Source organism: Phocoena phocoena, chromosome 14 (assembly GCF_963924675.1).
Source record: "Phocoena phocoena chromosome 14, mPhoPho1.1, whole genome shotgun sequence".
Lineage (NCBI taxonomy): Eukaryota > Metazoa > Chordata > Mammalia > Artiodactyla > Phocoenidae > Phocoena > Phocoena phocoena.
The window spans coordinates 29,808,324-29,829,258 of record NC_089232.1 but is presented as its reverse complement, the minus strand read 5'-3'; the positions used below and the strand labels follow the sequence as shown (position 1 = coordinate 29,829,258).

Here is a 20,935-nt window from a genome sequence, read left to right as displayed (position 1 = left end):
GGGAAGCAACTATTATTGAGTGAAGGAGAGAAAGCGGGAGAGAAAGGCAGAGGGAGAGGGAGCTAACTGGTGGTACCCGGCAGTTCTGAGGGCCCAATGGGATTGCTGATAAAGAATTTGAGGGGGCTCTATTTTGGCAACAGTGGGGTTTCATCTCTGCCCTTTAGACACCAGCAAGGAAGCAGAGAGTTGAACTGACCCACAGTGGAGTTCCAGAGAAAGAGAGGGGCTGAGGGAACCGACCCATTGGCCCCATGGCCCGCAGGACTGGGCTGGCCTTGGGAGAAAGAGAAGGCTATGGGGGATGCTGAGCCAGGAGGAGTCAAGGAGGCTGGGAGTGGCCCGGGGTGGTGAGGGCTGAGGGAACGGGACTTCCCCCCCGCTTGGTGCCAGGCTCCGGAGAGGGTGGCTGGAGGGGGGTGTGTGGCAGAGGTCAGAAGAGGAGGCTGAGAACAGTCAAGGGGTTCTGAAGTCATCCAGGAACATGAGGGAGGAACTGGCTTGACCCGAGACAGGGCCATCGGGTCCCTCTGGGAGAAAGGACGCTGGGAGGCAGGGGGAGCCGTGCCCACAGTGGGGCACCAATTAGCTGGTCTGGGCTAGGGGACTAAGCCTGGGGGCGGTTAGTGCAGGGGCACTGCACAGCCTCTGGGCTCCTTGGTCCTGCTGCAGAGCCAGACCTCTGCCGAGGGGCTCAGCGCCTCTGGCAGGCAGGCCCTCCAGGGACCCCATTAACCAGACGAGACTGTTGTAAAGTACAAGGTCTCCTTTCATCCGGCGGCTTTGAACCACTGCTGGTTGCCCTGGCCGGTTCCCCACCTGGAGCCCAGCACACCCACCGGAGCCGGCCTGTGCGTCAGGCACCCACCCTGCAAATAAACAGCTAGTAAAAGGGCCCAGACTGGGAACGTAATGAGTGCCTGGGACCTGGGGGGCCATCCCCAGGCTGGAGCCCCAGCCCAGCTGCTCCCACCAGGGGCTGTTTGAACCTCTGGCTCATTACTGAGCCCATAAACCGGGCTGGCCAGAAGCATGGAGGATGCTGGCGTCCTGTACAGGCAGGCCTGCAGAGCTGGCCGTAAAAGCCCCGCTGGAGGAGGGAGGCACCTGCAGGAGGGCTGGGGCCCGGAAAAGAGGGAGGCACCAGATGGGGGTTGGGAGCGAGGGGCCAGGTAGGGACCTGAGCCCCTTCACCAACCCAGGCAGCAAGCAGTCCAGGCTGCAGCCAACTGCTCTGCAAGGTGATGATTCCTCAGGGGGCACTGGCCACGGTCTTGGGTCACGGGACCTCTGTGGGGTCTGTGTGATCTGGAGGGGCCACCAAGGCTGTGTACACAGGGCACCTGGGCCTAGACAAACCCTGTGTGGTCAGCAGTACTCCCTGACTCCCGTGGAGTCTGTCCCCCTGAGACTGGGTCCAGGTCCCTGCTGTGACCTGGCACCCACCATCTGCGGGATGGTCAGTGGGTCCTTGCCACCCACTCAGGTAAAGCTACAGTGAGAGGACAGAGAATAGGTGTGAGTGGGAAAGCCCCAGGGACGGTCCTTTGGGTTGAGTGTGAACGGACCCAGGGGCAGATCCAGGCCTCAGCGCGCCAGTCCCCAGCCCTCAGCTGCTCCACGAGGCCTTGGTGGAGAGAAGCCCAAGACAGTGCTGTTCCAGGCTGACTGGTCTGAGGAAGTGGGGAGGGGACAGCAGTGGGCTGGTGAACTTCCCAGCACCGGGAGCTTTCGGTGTGCCCCAGGGCAAGCTCTTGGAGGTGAAGGTGGGGTGGGCTGGGGACACTGCCCCCAGTGCCAGATCCTTACAGTGGTGTGTCAGGGGGTCCACCCTGACACCCAGGTTCCCAGCCAGCCCACCTTGTCCCCAAGATCACAGGGGCAGGATTAAGAGACTCTTGAACCTGACTGACTGGGTTGGAATCCAGCTTGCCTCTTCCCAGCTGGGTGACTTGGATAAATTACTCGCTCTGGTTTGCTCAAGATAGTATCTCCTCATAGGTCGTTGGAAGCATAAATGATTTCATAGTGGGAAAAGGCTGATGCCTAAGAAGTGCATATTAATGTTGTTTTTATTAGCTGTCAGACCTTGGGCAAATTCTTAACTTCTCAAAGCCTTTGTTACATCATCTATAAAACGGCAGTGAGAACCTTGACTCATGGAATTGCCAGGATTAAAGGAGCTACCTTATGTCAAGCGAGCCTGCGTGGTCCCCTCCTGGGCCCTTGAACACTGCCCTCTGGGGTCTCAGCAGTCTTCCTGCCAGGACCTGACTCTGGCAAGTCCCTAAGGGACGTCCCCCTCCACTGCCTCCTCCAGGCAGCCTTCCAGGCTAGAAGGGACCACTGCTCCTCTCTAATCCTGCTCTCCTGCTTCCTCCTCTGCTTCTCCTCTGGGCCAGGATGCTTTCTGGAGGCTGGACAAGACAGAGAGCAAGATCCCCGCCCGAGCGGTATTCCAGATCTGGGACAACGACAAGTTCTCCTTTGATGACTTTCTGGGTGAGCACCATTTCCGGTCAGCACCATCTTGCCTGTCGGGGCTGCCCCAGAACCCCTGCTGTATGTTTGTGCGCCTCTCTCAGGCCTTGTGGGAAGGCTGGCAGGAGGATCAGGAAGCTGAGGGTCACTGGGCCCTGGTGCTGAGTGAGGTCGGTGACACAGAGTAGTGCCAGGGTGAGCAGGGTGGCCAGCAGGGTGGCCTGCCAGCCGAGGTGGCATTGAACGCTGGGCCGTGTTGGAACAGGGAGCGCTGGCTTGGAGGACGAGGTGGAGATGGTGCCTTCACAGGGTGAAGTGTGGGGCCTGCTGGCTGGACTGTAAGGAGCCGCCCCATCACAGCTATAAAAGTTCACTGGGAAAATGTGGCCTATCCCTACGATAGGATGTTATTCAGCCACAAGAAGAAATGAGATCATGCTACACCATGGGTGCACCTTGAAAACACACCAAGTGAAAGAAGCCAGACGCAAAAGTACAAATATCGTATGATTCCTTGACATGAAATGTCCGCAATACGTAATCCACAGAGGCAGAAAGTGGTTGCCGGGGATTGGAAGGAGAGGAGGTTGGGGACCGACTGCTCGTGGGTCTGGTGTTTTTTTAGGGGTGATGAAAATATTCTGGAATTAGATAGTGCTGGTGGTCTCACAACGCTGTGAATATACTAAAAGCCACTGAGTTGTACACTTTACAATGGTTAAAATGGTGCATTTTGTTATGTGAATTTCACCTCAGTAAAGAAATAGTGGACCTGTGAGGAAGGCGGTCCAGGAAGTCACGAGTCCTATGTTGCAGTTCTGCTCTGCCACCTGGGGGCAGGGCGGGCTTGGACGAATCACTGGAGCCCTCCCTGTGTGGCCCGTGATTGCAGAAGTCACCGAGCTCTTGGGCCCCTGCAGAGGATGCTCTGAGGAGCAGCCCCAGCAGGAATGGGGACGAGGGCTGCCTGCCCGTCGGGCTGCTCTTCCCCCCGACCCCGAGCCTGGTCCCCTGAACTTGGAGGACTGGCAGCTGCTCCACAACTTCACTGTAAAAGGTTCAGGGTGTCAAAATCATAGCACTAAGTTGGACTTCTGTTCTCTTACTTATTATTCTGGAATACATCATTCCTGTGGCAAAATTAGAAACCGGAGATAAGCAATGCCTCCCCTTCCTATTTTATTATAATCTCACTACCCAGAGATAACCTTCACTAATATAACTAAGATAACCTTCACTTTGGCATGTATTATTATTTTGGCATGTATCTTATACAAGCAAACACATATGTGTTATATGTATTTTATACATATATATACACATGCGTATATGGCATATAGATAGCAAAATTGGTTTATGTTACACATACTGTCTTAGATCTTGATTTTGGGGAAAACAATATATTAAAAACATTCTTTCTGTCAGGAGTTATCCATCTGCATTGTATCTGCATCATGGTGCTTAATGTCCTGCCTGATGTCCCATCAGACCCTCATTAGTCCCCCCTAGGTGCGTACTCGGCTCATCTCTAGGATTTCCTGAATGAGTGACAGCCTAGGCTTACATTTTTGGACCCTTTGTGAGTATCTTTCCTGAACTCTAAGAAGCAGATTTTTAGGGTCTTTGTACATTTTAGTGGTTTTTGAAACATTTTGTTCAGTAGCCCTCTAGAAAGATTTTACATTTTTATATTCTCACCTGTGCCCTGTTTGCCTTAAGGGCACCATTTTTCCTAAACTTTTGCTGCCAGTGTTATCTTTTTTTTTAAAAAAATTGCCAGTGTGGTACCTCATTTTTATCTTTCTTTGCATTTCTTCATTACTTGTAAGGTACAACTTTAAAAATATGTCTGTTATCCATATTGTTGATGGGATTTTCTTTTTCATGGTTTTGGGATGGTCCTCTTTTATTGTTGATTTTCAGAGCTTTTTATATAGTAAGGACACATTACAAATAATTTCTCCATTTTTCAATTGCTTTTCACATTTGTATGGAATTTTTTTTTGCTTACAGACTAAATAATTTTTTTAGCATCAGTCTATCAATCTTGCCTTTATGAGGTGAGGCTCATAATTTTAAAATCAATTTTAAAAAGACAAACAAAAAATTGCATTTTATTGAATGAGAAAACAGTGTCCAAAATAAAATTAAACAGGATCATCTTTTGTTTTTAAAAATAAAACTACTACTTTTTAACTCCATAGATTTCTTTTTTTTTTAATTGGATGTTTGTATATATTGTGAAGTGATAGCCAAAATAAGTTACGTAGTTAACAATGTTTTTTTCTTGTGAAGAGAAATTTTAAGATCTACTCTTTTAGCAACTTACAGTATTATTCAGAGATTTCTTTTTCCCCCTTCATGATGTATTTTCTAATTACATATTTTACTTCGAGTACTTATTACTTTTATTTTAAAAATGATAGTTAAGATCTGTAATTTTGCCATCAGGAAATAATCCTATGTTTCCTTACAGTCTTTATGTAGATATAGTATATATAGTTTAATATCCTGATTTTTACTTAATATTATCTTGGGATCATGTTTAAAATGGGAAATAAACATTCATCTGTAGTTGAGGGATGGAGAGATGTGTAGATGGGTGGATAGATAGATGAAGGCTGATAGAGTTGAACAAATGCTGGATAGAATAATGACCTGATTAATGGATAGATACAGTGCTCAGCAAATGGTAGCTCTAGAGGGATGTAGACAGTTAAGTCAAAGCAGATAGATGTATGGAAGGATAAATGGATGAATGGAAAGAAAGAAAGCTAGAAAAATAGATCCAGTCAATGAATACCTGCAGTAACTGAGCATTCCACACTGAAAAAAAACCTAATCTCCTTTGTATGGTATTCAAGAATTGTTACCGAGCCCAGGCTTGCTCTGCTCACTGCACGACAGGCCAAAGAATTGAAGACGAGGTGTTGAGACAAGGAATACGACTTTATTTGGAAAGCCGGCAGACCAAGAAGATGACAGACTAAAGTCTCAAAATAACCATCTTATTAGGGTTTGGATGCCAGTTTCTTTTATAGCACAGAGAAGGGGAGGAGATGAGGAAGTAAAGTAAAAAGGCTATAAGTTTTGCAAATATCACCTGGAATGGCCAGCCTCCGGGAGAGGATGTGTTAATTTCTTCTTTCTTGTAGCCATCCACAGGTGGACAGGTTCCGGATATTTCCCTGAACAAAGGCACTTTGGATTAACATTCAGGCAGAGGGGCAGGGTTCCCTGAGTATAGATAGTATGTATAGACATTATGCCATTATGTATAGACAGTATCCTTTTAGTGAACAAAAGCAGTGGAAAGCAAAGGTTAAAGTAAAAGAAGCAGATCCAACATATAGTCCGATTTGGCTCTTCCCTGTTACAATTCCCCACTGTCAATATCCATTCCACAATCTTGTGGAAGAAGGGGTGATGACCGTTCTAATTGCTTCATCAGATGGATCTTTCTGGGAGTGTCCATCGGTGTCACTGTTCCAAACATTGTTTCTTTTGTTCCTCTCTGGAAAGCATCTCCTTTACACCTGTAGCCTTAAAAAATATTCACAGCTTAAAAGTTGAGAGTTATGATGTATTCAGTGGGAATTTTGAGGGCTTCAAGTTTGGGAGGGAGCACTTCAAGTTAAGGAATTTAGCGCTTTTCTATGTATGGGAAAATGCAAGAGTCTGGGCTCACTGAAATCACTCCCTTGATATGCACCTTAGCTATCTGGGGCCTGTATCCTGTATTCTCATATCCTGAGTTTCCTCAGGGTTCACCGGCTCACGTTGGAGGGCTGCAATCGCTAATGACTGATGTGGCAGGAATTATTCAATTTCTCAGATCCTCTCCTCTTGGTCAGGATTTTGACCAATATTTGGGAGACATTTCATGATCAACTTTTGTCCCACGGCGCTGGGAGGCTCATCCCAGATCAGGCAAAAATTCTTGGTATGCCACTCTAAGTGCTAGTTTTGGGATTAGGCCCTATTGATAATTAAAGATTCTCTGGATCCCCTATCTAACTATGATCCAGGAGACATTTTCCCTTGTTGCTTCTTCCCATACCTAGAATCATACTATTACAATTATTTTACATTATAAATGTGATCTATTTCCTCAAGATTTTTAGCCATAGAAGTTTTGTTGGAAGCCTGGTTACACACTGGGTACTGGAAGAGACAACGGTCTTATAAAATAGACAGGATATAAGTAATGCAGCTAGTAACAGTGACAAAGACATAGTACAGCAGGGAGACACAAAGTACAAACCATTTGGCTTACAAAGGTGTAATTTACCAAATTACTGTGAGTCATAATTAGCTTAAGGGGAAGGTTTTCCTTACACCTGGAAAACACAGATTTAAACCAGTCATTTTTCAGATAGAAACCATAAAAATTATAACCATATTCACCACTTTACTGAGTTCTATGTAACAAATCCTTCTTGTTAACAGCTTTATAAGCCATCAGGTTTCCCATTAGAATTCTTCAATTTCTTAGCCAGTCCAGCATTATGGCCTGAAAGCCAGAAACTTGTATTTATCCAAAGTCCTTCCTATAAATCTTCTTGAAGAGGAAGCATTTTTACAAAGGCATCGTCAGAGTGAAACCATAACTGTCTATAATGACGAAAGACTTAAGAAGGCACGTTTAAATCTGATTACAATGCAATTGACAAAGTAACTTGGTTAGTGCTGTGACATGCAACACATTTAGATAGTAACTAGAATTATGACAGATAACATTTTACCAGCACACATCAAATTTTAGGAACTCCATATAATCTCTAGAATACCTGTATCATTTGCCATACAGTATAACCTAAGAAGATTTATTACTTATTTGACACTTCCCATGTAATTCAACCTACCAAGTGAACCTAATTAGTTAATATCTCTCTTTGGGGTGTTTCAGGGGCCCTTTGAAGCATCCCAAAGTTAGCTAGAGTTCAAAGGAACTTCATTATAATTTTTTTTTTTTTTTTTTTTTTGCGGTACGCGGGCCTCTCACTGTTGTGGCCTCTCCCGTTGTGGAGTACAGGCTCCGGGCGCACAGGCTCAGCGGCCATGGCTCACGGGCCCAGCCACTCTGCGGCGTGTGGGATCTTCCCAGACCAGGGCACGAACCTGTGTCCCCTGCATCGGCAGGCAGACTCTCAACCACTGTGCCACCAGGGAAGCCCCTTCATTATAATTTGATTTGTGAAGTTTTGTCAAAAAAATATCAAAAGGGTTTAAACAGTCAGATAGGACCTCAGGTCACTGTGAAACAATAGTTATTCACTTAGCGGAAGTAACAGTAAAATATTTCAAAGGCAAATACAGAACAGATCACTTAAAATGTAGAAAAACTTAAAATCTGTTATCAGAGGCAGTTCAGAATCTTAAGAAACCTTGTCTTCTTAACAGAGAGAAAAGCCAAATTCAAATTTTTGACCAGCTTACTTTTAAAATTCATTTACTCAGTTAAACTTATTTTAAACTTAGTCAGTCCTGACCATCTACAAAACTCTTTTCTTGGGGTCCACTTTCAATAAACCTTCCATGACAACTTATTTTAGCACAATTCTAACTTTCAAGTTGTGGAATATCTGCAGAGATTAATAATTTTATTTTTTTTTAATTTATTTATTTGTGTTTATTTTTGGCTACGTTGGGTCTTCATTGCTGTGCGTGGCCTTTCTCTAGTTGCGGCGAGCAGGGGCTACTCTTCATTGCGGTGCATGGGCTTTACATTATTGTGGCTTCTCTTGTTGGGGAGCACAGGCCCCAGTAGTTGTGGCATGTGGACTCTAGAGCGGAGGCTCAGTAGTTGTGGTGCATGGGCTTAGTTGCTCCATGGCATGTGGGATCTTCCCAGGCCAGGGATCGAACCTGTGTCCCCTTCATTGGCAGGCGGATTCTTAACCACTGCACCACCAGGGAAGCTCTGGAGAGATTAATTTTAGATAAAGATAATTATTTTAAAAAGTGCACCTAAAGCTCTTATCTCATTTGCATTTTCTTTCCTTAAAAGTTTCTTTACATCAAGTTACTTTCCTTGCTGATAAATTTGCAACAGATATAACAAGATTTTATTTAGCTTATATTAAACCTAGGCATAATGAAAGTATTATACTTAATGCTGATGACTCTAATGACATGTCTATATTAATTAGATCAACAAACATTAATACTGAATATTTCTCAGTGCACATGAACCCGAAATTCATTTAGCTTAATTTTTCTTGTATTTAGAATTGTTTGGTTTGTAAGAACTTACTCTTCTTTAAGCCAATTAAATAGAGCTTATCCGCAAATCAACCCCAGCAATGTTATCCAAAGACAAAGACACATACGAGGACACAAACAAACAGAGACATCATAGTTCTCATTTCAAAATTTCAGCCCTGAGTCACGTACAGCAACATAAAACCCATCAGTTTACAAAAAGAGGTTGGATTAAAATTAGGTTTCTGGCAGATGGAACAAATCAAGTTCACTTGTCTAGATGGCTGAATTTTTACAGAAAAAACACTTAGTTTTTTAATTTATCCTTGACAAGTCAATTTCTAAATTACTTTGCCCTTTTTTCAAAGTTTGCATTTTAAAAAGATGGCAGAGATGAGCGTTCCTGAGAAGACCAGATAGGACACTTACATCTCAAAGATACAGTCAAGTTTTTCCTAGGATGCCTTTGTTTCCCCTTTGTTTAATATTTACAAGCCTCTTAAGATAAATAGGGAAGGTAGTCAATCAACTTGTTCTCCACTGTCAAAGTTATCTGGGGCTCCTGTGCGGAAATTAGAATCGGATGCCTCAAGTCCAGGGGAGTCCCCTGGCCTCTTACAGGATGTCACCACAAGGGAAATTGCCCTGCTGTAGAAGAGGCCCCTGGTCCAAATTGGGTCTTAGATGGTGGGTCTTAGATGGTGGGTCTGTTGGGTCTTAGATGGTGATACTAAACCAGGTCCCTGTGCCTTGGGGGTTATCATAGAAGCTTCTATTTGATCCCCATGGGTAGGGGAAACAGGAGGCAGTGAATATGTTGGCGGCATATGGCGGGGGGGGAGCAGTTGGAGAAACTGCTGGTGCAGCCTGCTCTTTTGCAAAACACTTCTAACTGCGAGATCATATAATAATTGAGTGAACCATTCAGGGACCATCATTCTTCTGATCCTAACATATATTGGGTCCACACCCTATTACAATAGTATATCATGTCTTTCTTAGTCATAGGCTCATGGCTATGTTTTGCCCATTTATCTAATATACACCCCAAAGGGCTCTCCTTCAGGATAGATGGAGTATTTCCATTTTTTATAAGTTTGATAACACCAAAACACAAAAGACACAAACAAATTCCAACACAAAAGGCCCAAACAAATTCTGCCATAGGTGCACACAAAACCAAGACCAAAACCAATGAACCAGTTCCTAAATCAGGTAGACTTAACCTGCAAAACCAACAAACTAGTTCCCAAATCGGGTAGACTTACCCTACAAAACCAACGAACTGGCTCCAAATCAGGTAGAGTCCAACAACAATTTCCCCCTCCAGTAGGGTACCCCAATCAAACAAATTGGCTTATCCTGTAAAGGAAAAGCCCAAATTAAGAGGGAAATATGTTCCCAGTGTGCACGCTGGAGCAGCTTACCATACAAAGTCGAGTTCATCGACTCGCAACACAAAAGGATACACAAAAGCAAAATAAGACCAAGACCAAAACAAATGAACTGGTTACTGAATTGGGTAGACTAACCATACAAAATTGAGTCTGTGGACTCGTAGAAGTTGGTCTTTTCCTTGCTTCAGCTGCCAAGCACTGCAGTAGCTGGCACCGCTTGAGGGAAGTTTGAAGGGAAGATCCTCAGGACAAATGGTCCTGGCATCTGCTAGGCCTTGCCACAATGTTCCCTGACCGGGGCTGGCTAGCCAAAAGCTGCAAGCCTCCTGGCTGGCTTGCCAAATTTGTTACCGAGTCCAAGCTCACTCTGCTTGCCACATGACAGGCCAATGAATCAGAGATGAGGTGTTGAGGCAAGGAATACGACTTTATTCGGAAAGCTGGCAGACTGAGAAAATTGCAGACTAATGTCTCAAAATAACCATCTTATTGGGGTTTGGATGCCAGTTTCTTTTATAGCACAAAGGGGGGAGGAGATGAGGAAGTAAAGTAAAAAGGCCATAAGGTTTGCAAACATCACCTGGAATAGCCAGCCTCAGGGATGGGATGTGTTAATTTCTTCTTTCTTATAGCCATCCACAGATGGACAGGTTCTGGATGTTTCCCTGAAAAAGGCGCCTTGGTTCAACATTCAGGCAGAGGGGCAGGGTTCCCCAAGGCAGGCCATTATGTATAGACAGTATCCTTTTAGTGAACAAAAGCAGTGGAAAGAAAAGGTTAAAGTAAGAGAAACAGATCCAACATGTGGTCAGATTTGGCTCTTCCCTGTTACAGAATTTCTTCAATTTGGCCTTGGAAAATATTTTTTAGATTTACCTCTCTCACTTAATCCCTTTAGTAACCTATGCTCCAATCCCATTGACTTCGTGTTGTTGGAATTGGATTAGGTGAAACCTCATGAAATTGCTGTTTTTATACGTCAAATATAGTTGAATACCAGAATTTTCATATGGCTCAACCCAGTAGATGGGGCTATTCTTGGAGAAGATGGATAAAATAGATGAGTAGATGAAGCAGTATAGAAAGATAGCTGCTTGGATAACTAGGTGGGCAGATGAAAAAATTGGTGGATGAACCACAATGAGATAACACTTATACCTATAAAAAAGCAAAAGCAAAAACAAAAAATGGAAAATAACAAGTGTTGGAGAGGATGTGGAGAAATTGGAACACTTGTACATTGGTGGTATGCATGTAAATTGGCGCAGCTGCTTGGGAAAAAGTTTGGCAGTTCCTCAGAAAGCTAAACACATGACCTAGCAATTTCGCTTCTAGTTATGTACCCAAAAGAATTAAAAACTGGGACTAAGACATCTGCACACCAGTGTTCAGAGCAGCATCCTTCACAAGAGTCAAAAGGGGGAAACAATCCAAGTGTCCATCAACAGATGAATGGATAAACAAAATGTGGTATATACGTACCATGGAATATTATTCAGCCATAAAAATGTATGAAGTACTGATACATGCTACAACGTGGATGAATCTGGAAAACTAATTATGCCAAGTGAAATAAGCCAGATACAAAAGGATACATTTTTATGATCCCACTTATATGAGGTGTCTAGAATAGGCTTTTTCATAGAGAAAGAAAGTAGATTTAGAGGTTAGCAGGGCTGAGAGGAGAGGGGAATGGGGAGTTATTACTTAATGGGTACAGAGTTGCTGTTTGGGGGGAATGAAAATGTTATGGAAATAGGTAGTGCTGATGGTTGCTAAATGTTGTGAATGTAATTAATGCCACTGAAGTATACATCTGAACATGGTTAAAATAACAAATTTTATCTATAGATATTTTACTGCACTAAAAACGGTTTAAAAAGTTGATGGTCGGTGGATGTAGACGATGGGTGAATGAGTGAATCTGTGCATAGTAAGATGAATAGTTGAGCAGGTGGGAAGTTCTGTTAAGGGTGAATCAATCAGGGCACAGTAGCAGGCATATGCATGCATGAATAGATGGATGGGAAGCTGTACAGATGGAATGAGAGGCAGTGGGTGGGGAGTGGAGTTTGAGCCATGGGGCTAAGACCATGGATTGAAGCTGAGGAGGCTGAACTTGCCCAGCCCCAGGGTGGCCCTAGGCTGACAGTGACTGAGAAAGCGTGGGCCAAAGCACCCTTCTCTGCTACAGGCTCTCTGCAGCTGGACCTCAACCGCATGCCTAAGCCTGCCAAGACAGCTGAGAAGTGTTCCCTGGACCAGCTGGATGACACTTTCCACCCGGAGTGGTTTGTGTCCCTTTTTGAACAGAAAACAGTGAAGGGCTGGTGGCCCTGTGTGGCGGACGAGGGTGAAAAGAAGATACTGGCGGTAAGTCTGTTCCCTCTGGTCGGTGGAGATGCCGGAGTGACTCGTCCATAGAAATCGCTGAGCACAGACGTGTTCCTCTCCCTCTATCCTGCCCTCCCTGTCTGTTTCCCAAGACACTGTCCCTCTTCCCTGCCAGTTCCCAGCCTTTGTCTCCTCGAGGCTCGTATCCCAGGAAAGCCTATCTAAACCTAAAGATGCCCTAATCTCCCGTGGACCCTGTTTAATTTGTACTCTGCTCCTTGGCCTTCACAGTGATCTGTATCCTGGGTTCCCCTCTGGCTGGGCTTCCTGTGGAGGACAGGGGTCATGCCACTCCCATTTGAGCAGGACCCTATAAGGGACTGACCTTGTTCCTTGTCCTTGTCTTCTCCCTGCCCAGAGGTCTGCCCAGGGGTGTGACTGGGGACCATGGAGAATCATCCTTCCTCTGCAGAGGAAGTAAATGAGTTTACTGTCCTTCCTTGGTATCAGCAGAGGGTTGGTTCCAGGAGCCCGCGTGGACACCAAATCCATGGATGCTCAAGTCTCATAGTCCACCTTCTGTGTTTGGTTTAATCTACAGATCTGAAACCTGCAAATGAGGGCCAACTGTGTATTTATTGAAAAAAATTTGTGTGTAAGTGGACCTGTGCCGTTAAAACCTGTGTCGTTCAAGGGTCAACTGTACTTAGAAACGGCAGACAGACAGCCAATCCCTAAAGTGGCCCTTGAAATAAAATATCCATGTTGTATAACAAATTATAACAATTAATAAGAAATACTAACATCTCAAAAGAAAAATGAGCAAAGGGCATACATAGATAATACATAAAGCAGTACAGTGGCCATTACATATTTAAGAAGTTTCATTTCCCCTAGTTATTACATAAAGGAATGCTTTCAAATGTGAAAACATTTTTTATGTATTATATTAGAATTTTTTAAAAAATAGAAACACTTATTGCCAGGGAGGATGCAGAGAGACAGCCTTCTCATTTACCTCTGTTGGGCAGGCTAATGATTTTTACCATTTGGGGAAACAATGTAGTAATATATAGCCAGAGACTTAACAATAGTTATGCCCTTGAAATTTTTCATCCCACTCCTAAAATCTCTCCTAAAGAAATAACCCCATAAAATTAAAAATTTAGGGTTTATTTGTAACAACAAAGAGTTGGAAACAACCTAAACGAACCAAAATAACTGGTTTACTAAATAAATTATGGTCAACCATTACATAGATACAGCATTAAAAGCAAACTTTAAAGAGTATATAATTATATAATAAAATATATTCCTAAATGAGAGAAACAAGCTATAGAACCATATATACACAGCGTGATATTGCGTATACTTGCAAAGAAAAATAGCTCTGAGGAATAAAGTATTAAGAGTGCTTGTCTCTACATAGTGGAAGTATGGGTGACAGTCTCCTTTTTTTATACATTTCTGTAGTTGCTATGTGTTCTGCAAGGAGCAGGTACTTTTATGATCAGATCACCCTGTATCTTTTTTTCAAACAAATCATAAAGTGACCTTTACATCTGTCCTGGCCTGGCTCCTCTCCAAGCCATGGGGCCAAGCCTTTATGTCTCTGATCAGGTCCCCCTTGTCCCCTCAGGGCAAGTTGGAGATGACTTTGGAGATTGTGGCCGAGAGCGAACATGAGGAGCGGCCGGCCGGCCAGGGCCGAGATGAGCCCAACATGAACCCCAAGCTCGAGGACCCAAGGTTGGTGCTCAGCCCCTGACCCCTGATGCCCAAGGGGATGGGGAGGAGTATCCACAGCACAGGAGGCACTCACTGTATAGCCGCACAGAGGTCCCAGGGCCCAGAGAGGGGTGTGACTCATCCAAGGGTACACATTGTTAGGGGGCAGGTGACAGACATCATTCCAGGACACGCTGGGCTCATCAGCTAGTTCCAGAAGCAGGCGCTGTTGGGTAGCTGTTGGTTGTAGGCCAGGCGTGCTGTCATATGGCATGTATATGTTGTGTCATGGAACCTTCCCTGCTGAGCCGTTATTAGTATCCCCGCTTTACAGATGAGGAAACAATCACAGCAAAGTTAAATAAGGTCATTCCAAGGAAAGTGGCGAAGGTGAAATTCTCACACCTGGTCTGATTGGCCCCGGAGCCTGACCAAGGTCTTTCCCTGACCAAGCTGCCTTCCATGGCTCTCCTGTGGTGTCAATGTGGCTTTCAAAAGGCCTTTCAGGGCTTCCCTGGTGGCGCAGTGGTTGAGCGTCCGCCTGCTGATGCAGGGGACACAGGTTCGTGCCCCGGTCTGGGAAGATCCCACATGCCGCGGAGCGGCTGGGCCCGTGAGCCATGGCCGCTGAGCCTGCGCGTCCGGAGCCTGTGCTCCGCAATGGGAGAGGCCACAACAGTGAGAGGCCCGCGTACAGCAAAAAAAAAAAAAAAAAAGGCCTTTCAGCTTTAATTTTCCCATCTGTGAAACGGGGGCCTAGTCCCTGCCTCCCCTACCTCACAGGCCTCTAAGGGAGGGGCCTACATCCCAAACCAGTGGATGCAGAAGCCTTGAAGGCAGTTACCGGAGCCTGAAAGATGGCTGTTCAGATGCGGGGCAGGGCTGCATTTGCTGGGTCCCTTTCCACTGCCTGCTCAGCTCAAGTCACACTTAGCACGGACAGCCCACTTTGTTATAGCGCTATCCTGAGTGCCACTGGCTGGCAGAGGAGTGAGAGGCATCCCTGCCCAAGGATGCTGGGATCTGGGTGGAAAGACAGAGAGACCCAGGAGAGCCAGCGGCATGCAAGCAGATGTTAAAACGGCCGTTACTGAGACACAAAATCCTGCCCGCTCTTGAATTGTGAGGCTGACCTAGGGGAAGGATTTGACGTTCTTGGTTATGAGACACAATCAGCTTTCTGGGTTCACTCCCTGCCAGTGAACGAGCCACGTGCATCTAGGCCAGTGGCTTAGCTTATCTGAGGCTCATGGACCATAGCTCACCTAACGTGGAGCCCCTTGAAGCTCTGCCCAGTCCCCAAATCTCTAGTCTGTGATTAAGTCCTGGGTCAGGAAGGAGAGAGTGGCAGGGAAGGTGACCTGGACAGGGTGGCTGAGAACGGGGTCCCTGAGGGTGTGCAGGGCTTGACAGCACCAAGAAGAGGAGGGCAACATGGGCGGGGCTCACACTGTAGCGAAGGTTGGGAGGAGAGGGCGATGCAGGTGCGGACAGGGCGATGCAGGTGCGGACAGGGGCTGGGGGCTTGGAGGCTGGGCAGGTCTGGGGGGCTGACTCGGGTGGGCCAGGGCAATTTGTGAGCAGGACCCGGAGGGAGCAGCCCTGGTGGGAGGTACCCTGCTGACCTCTGGGCTCTCACTCGCAGGCGCCCTGACACCTCCTTCCTCTGGTTCACCTCCCCGTACAAGACTATGAAGTTCATCCTCTGGCGACGGTTCCGGTGCGCCATCATCCTCTTCGTCCTTCTCTTCATTCTCCTGCTGTTCTTGGGCATCTTCGTCTACTCCTTCCCGGTAAGCTGGCCTGAGTGGGGAGGCACAGACCCTTGTCTTGGAGGAGCTCCTGGTCTGATGTGGGAGGTACAGCCCTTGACCTCCAGCAGCTTCTGGTTCTCAGGGGAGTCTGTCATTGTCCTCAAAGTGCACCCTGTGTCTGATGGAGAGAAGTAGCTTCTGTCTTTGGGGAGTCCATGGTCTGATGAGGGAGACATAGGCCCTGCTCTGGGGAGTCCCCAGTCTGGTAGGAGACCCTTGGGGAGCTTTTAGTCCAGTGAGGGAATCTGAGTTCTTGCCCTTGATGGGGAGACACCGCACCCTCAGCAAGCCCCTGAGGGGCTATGTAATTAAGGGGTTGGCAGAAGGCGAGGCCCCTTGGGCAGGCGTGGGCAGGGGAACCTTCTTGAAGGAGGGTGTGGAGTGGGTCAGGAGGGGCAGGGAAGGTGTAGATGGCAGAGCAGAGGGGAAGGTCCTCTGCTTGTGAGGATGGCACCTGCTGAGGACCTGGGGCTGGAGAGGGTGTCACCTGGGAACCTGATAAAGTGTGTCCTGCCTGCTGCAGTGGGCTGGGCATGGGGCAAGGTGTGGGCGAGGAGGGGGCTGGCAAGGAGCCTCTCACTGGGCGCAGTAAACACTGGGGCCCCTTTCCCCTGCTAAGAAGCCAGCTGATGCCTGACGAAGAGTGGCCAGGGCCACCCGCGTGGGGACTGCTGTGCCCAGCTCCAGGGGCCCCTCCCAAGGGAGGAGGTTCTGGAGCTCTCTTCCCTGCCTGTGCTTCCCTGACCTCACAGCAGCACCCCCAGTGTCTCTAGAACCTCAGAAGCGATCACAGTGTCCCCAGGCTGACACCTGATTTTTAATATTCTTGAAATTTTTGAAACTTTTTAATACAAAAAATTCAAAATCGTATGTAAGTAGAGGAATGGTGTGATCGACACCATGTCACCCTTATTTGAATGGAAAGAAACACACATCCAGAGAGGAGAGGGACCAGCTCAGGGCTGCACGGCAGCCCTGTGTACAGCTCCCGGTCTGGGGTTCCGGCCACAGCCCTGGTCAGCACCAGGCCGCCGGTCAAGCACGCTGTCCCCACAGTGGGTAGTGCGCTCTGGGAATCACTCACCTGTGAGCTCTTTGCTTCGTGAATCCTCCGGGAGGAGGAGGCGCCCGAGAGCGCTCTCCCGCCGTAGCTGGCAAGGCATTGTACCAGCAGAGCACGCCTCCTACGAGGAGGACGGTTAAAACCACGGAACAATCCCCTGCAGGCCCTAAGATCATGAACTGTGGGAGCAGCAGAGAGGATGCTCTGGTTTGGACGTCCAGGCCCCGGCTACCCCTTGGACCCTAAGTGACAAAGGAGGGTCCAGAGCTGGGATGACCGTGAGCTGGGCCGCGAGCCGGGCCCTCGTCTCAGCTGACTGTGTCGCCTGGAGCGCCAGGCTGAGACCGTTCTGAGGCTCAGTGAGACGACTCACGGCCCGTTGGCCAAACGTGCCTGAGGCCCAGGGGCGGGTCCAGGCTGGGGGACCCTGAAGCTCCTTCGGTTTGGGGGGCCCTCCTGAAGCAAAGGAAGACAGATTACAAGTACAAGGTTAGCTGCTGGGCCCTGGAAGGACACGAGCAAGTGTGGTGCCTGGAGTGTCGCTGCCCTGGCAGTGACCTGGGCTCAGGGGTTGGGCCCAGGACTCCCCTTGTGGTCCCCTGTGTCTCCTCCCCTGGGACACAGCCCTGTGGCCAAGTTGGGGAGGCGCAGTGGCCCTCACCTGGCCTGTCCTCAGGCTTACCTCCTCTCATGTTGAGTGCACCCAGCCGCCACTCGGTTCAGGTGAAGACATTATTAGCGTGCGAAGTGTGTCCGGGAGGTGAGGGCGTGTTGTGTGGGTGAGGGGAAGGCTGGTGGGGCCCGTGCCCCTGGGAGCTGTCGGTCCACAAGGAGATACAGTGAAGCCAGGGATGAGGGGGAGCACGGGGTACAGCCTAACGCCTCACCGAGAGGCCAGGCCAGGGAGTGTGGGCAAAGGGGAGCTGGTGTGGACCCTCGCTCCTTGAGGAGGTGGTCTGAGGAGCAAGCAGCGGCAGCACCAGGGAGCTGGTAAGAAATGCAGAGTCCTGGGCCAGCCCCAGGCCTGCTGAGGAGAATCTGCCTCGGGAACATCAAGGTCTGAGCATCGCTGCTGTGCGGAACACAGCTCCATGTGGAGTCGGGAGCTGTTGGCTGGGTTCTGGCTCTGTCGGTGGCTCCCCAGTGACCGTGGCCAGGCCCTCCCGTCGCATGAGGAAGGGGCTGGGATAGGTCAGTGCTGACCTGCTGTGACTAGCACTGTGGATAGGGGAGCGATTTTTCCTTCCCCAGGGGGGCTGCATGTCAAGCCAGCCTTCTGCTGAAGAGCTGAGGGGAGGGCCCCGCCCCTGCAAGGCACTAGGGCTGCGGACTAGGCCTCAGGGACCTGGGGAAGGAGGCCCTGCTGCTTGGCTGGGAGATGGACAGAAGATTTCCAACCACTTCCAGGCTGTGGTCCTTTCTCGTCCCTGGGGCAGCCTTATCCCAAAGCCCTGCGGGCAGGCCCTGGTCAGAGCCTCTTCCCTGTGTCCTGAGTCCCCAGCAGCAGCAGTCTCCTTTATCTTCGGGGTTTGACCTTTTTCCAATGCCAGCCCTGCCTTCTCTCTCCAGAGCTGGCCTGTGGGGTTAGATCCTAGGCGAGGGCTGTAGGGCAGCCTGGGTCTGAGACTGCAGACTGCTTTTGCTTGCAGGCCTTTGCTACAAGCTGGGCATATCCTCCTTCCCTCCAGCCAAGTCACCCAGTCACCTGGTGGATGCCAGACCTGTGACCGTCCATCACCTGGCTTTCAGGCCTTGGGGGGCAGAGGCCTGGGTGCAGAGGGGCTCCCCCCCAGTTGGCCTCATCTCCCACCCTCTTGGAAATTCCCCTGGGAGGGGGACAGGGAGGGCAGCCCGTCTGATTCCTCCCAGCTCTGCCCTAGAGGCAGCCGGGAGCAGGGCCAGTGTGGGGAGGCAGGAGGCGATCTGGCAGGGAAGGAGCGGCGGCTTTGTTTCCAGAGTTGGCTTTCCTGGGCGGCGCTGGGGAACATACTGTCCCAATTAGGAGCCCTGTGTTGTGTTGTATGTGTTTTCATGGTTTTGGGGGGAGGAGTGGGGAGGGGAGATTCCTGCCAGTCCTGCAGCAGCCAGGGCTTAATCAGGGGTGACCCATCTCTAGGGCTGGCCCGCACTGCGGGTCATCCCTCTATACCCCCCACCCCAGCTCGCTCTCTGCGTTTTGGACGGGAGCGTGGTGGCCAGCGAGCCCCAGGTTCCCGCGCTGGGCAGTGTGGGAGGAGGGTGGGGAGAAGCGCAGCCGTGCCTTCAGGCCACCTGTCTGATGGCAAAGGCCGGGCCTGGCCTGGCCAGGGGCAGAGTCCTCTCGGTAGCTGGGCAGAACCTCGGGGTGGGCCCTGGAGTGACGGGGGAGAAGCCAGAGCAATTCAGGCGCTGTGGCCCCCAGGCAAGCGTGTGGGCTTGTGTGACAGCCAGAGCGCTGTCAGGGTGGAGTGCCGAGCTGAGTGTGGCCTGGGGGATGATGAGGGAGAGGTGCAGGCAGGTGGTTGAGTGGATCAGCCACCTTTCCCAGCTCCGTTTCCCTGGCAGCTGTCGTCACCGGTCCCTGCCTCTCCGCCCTCCCTCCAGAACTATACTGCCATGAAGCTGGTGAAGCCATTCAGCTGAGGACTCTCGGGCCCAGGACTGGCTGCTCTGCTCTGCTCTGCGAGTGTCTCCAGATGTCCAGGCCTCACCGTCCTGCCAGGGTGGGCAGACAGAGAGAGGGACTGGCACGCGCTCCAAGTGTTGGCGACATCGAGCCCTGCGGTCACCCCGCTTTCATCATTTCTCTCTCCCCCAACCCAACCCTTTTGGGGATCAAACCTGTGTATTTCAGTATAAAACAGTTTGAACCGCAAAGCGACGTTGGTGTGTGTATCTCTGGGGTACCTGAATAGGGTGACTGTGCAGGGGATGTCTGGGTGGGCGCGTGGGTGGGATGTGTGCCATCTGTGCAACGTTCCCAGTGGGACTGTGTATCTTTCGGCAAGTCTGGTAGGGGTGGCGGGGGCTTTGAGGCTTGATGTCTGGCCTGCCTGGAGACCCAGCCTGTTCTGCTTCCAGGACGTCCCTCCACCCTGTGCCCTCCTTCCTCAGGCATCTCCTCACCCACGGTGATCTTTGCTTGGGTGGGCAGTTACCTGCACCATGCCCGGGAAGAGGTTCCACTTATGCACATGGAGCCCCTCGGAAAAACTCTAAAGGCTGGGAGGGCTGCTGGACCCCTGGCTGTGACCTTGTCTCCCGTGCTCTTGGAATTTCTTGGGGTTCCCTCCCTCTGTTTCCTCACCCTGCTTTAATGATCTGGACTGGATAAACACACGCTTTTCTTGTGGTCCGAGCATCGCATTAGCTGTCGGGCTGACATCTCTTGCAGGAATCAGGCTTCATCTACAAGAGCAGCAAGGACATACTTAGAGAAAAACCAAAGAGCACGAAAACATCGTGTTTCCGAAATAGAGGCCTCTGCCTCTGTTGGCTGGTGGGCCGGAACTCTGGAGCACAGCCTGGCGGGAGGGCTTCTCCCATTTCCTGCTGTGAGCCTGTTCCCGCGGCCCAGGCCCCGAGGCCCCAGAGTGAGCCTTCCAGCCCCCTTGTCTCTTCACTGCATGCTGGGACCCAGACTGAGGCCCTGCCTCGTCCCCACCTGATTGGCAGGACTGGGGGGTGATTGGCACAGGGCTGATGACCTGAACCCTCCTGGGTGAGGGAGCTACATCTTGAACATAGAGTGGTTCTCTCTTCAGGAGAGGTTCTGGCTGGAGGACACCCTCAGCGTCCAACTCCGTGTGGGCCCTGAGAACCTGGGTGGCCAGTCCTGAGACTGACGCCTGACACCTGGAGCCGGGTGGCCACACCTCGCACAGAACAGGCAGCAAGGGCCGGGGTTACCCAACTCTTCTGGGTCGTGAGCCTTC

At 49.4% G+C, this 20,935-nt stretch overlaps 1 protein-coding gene across 15 annotated transcripts in view; it reads left to right on the top strand.

The window, feature by feature from the left end:
• The window catches only part of DYSF (dysferlin), a 223,250-nt gene extending 203,378 nt beyond the window's left edge, over positions 1-19,872 (top strand). For 14 of the 15 annotated variants that reach the window (XM_065891615.1, XM_065891611.1, XM_065891613.1 and 11 more), the window contains 5 exons: positions 2,403-2,502; positions 12,277-12,455; positions 14,056-14,165; positions 15,790-15,937; positions 19,605-19,643. In XM_065891615.1, coding sequence (XP_065747687.1) covers positions 2,403-2,502; positions 12,277-12,455; positions 14,056-14,165; positions 15,790-15,937; positions 19,605-19,643 — 576 coding nt within the window. Of the gene's footprint in view, positions 1-2,402; positions 2,503-12,276; positions 12,456-14,055; positions 14,166-15,789; positions 15,938-19,604 lie in introns of all 15 variants that reach the window. The other variant, XM_065891605.1, reaches the window with a different exon arrangement.
• The last annotated feature ends 1,063 nt before the right edge of the window (positions 19,873-20,935 follow it).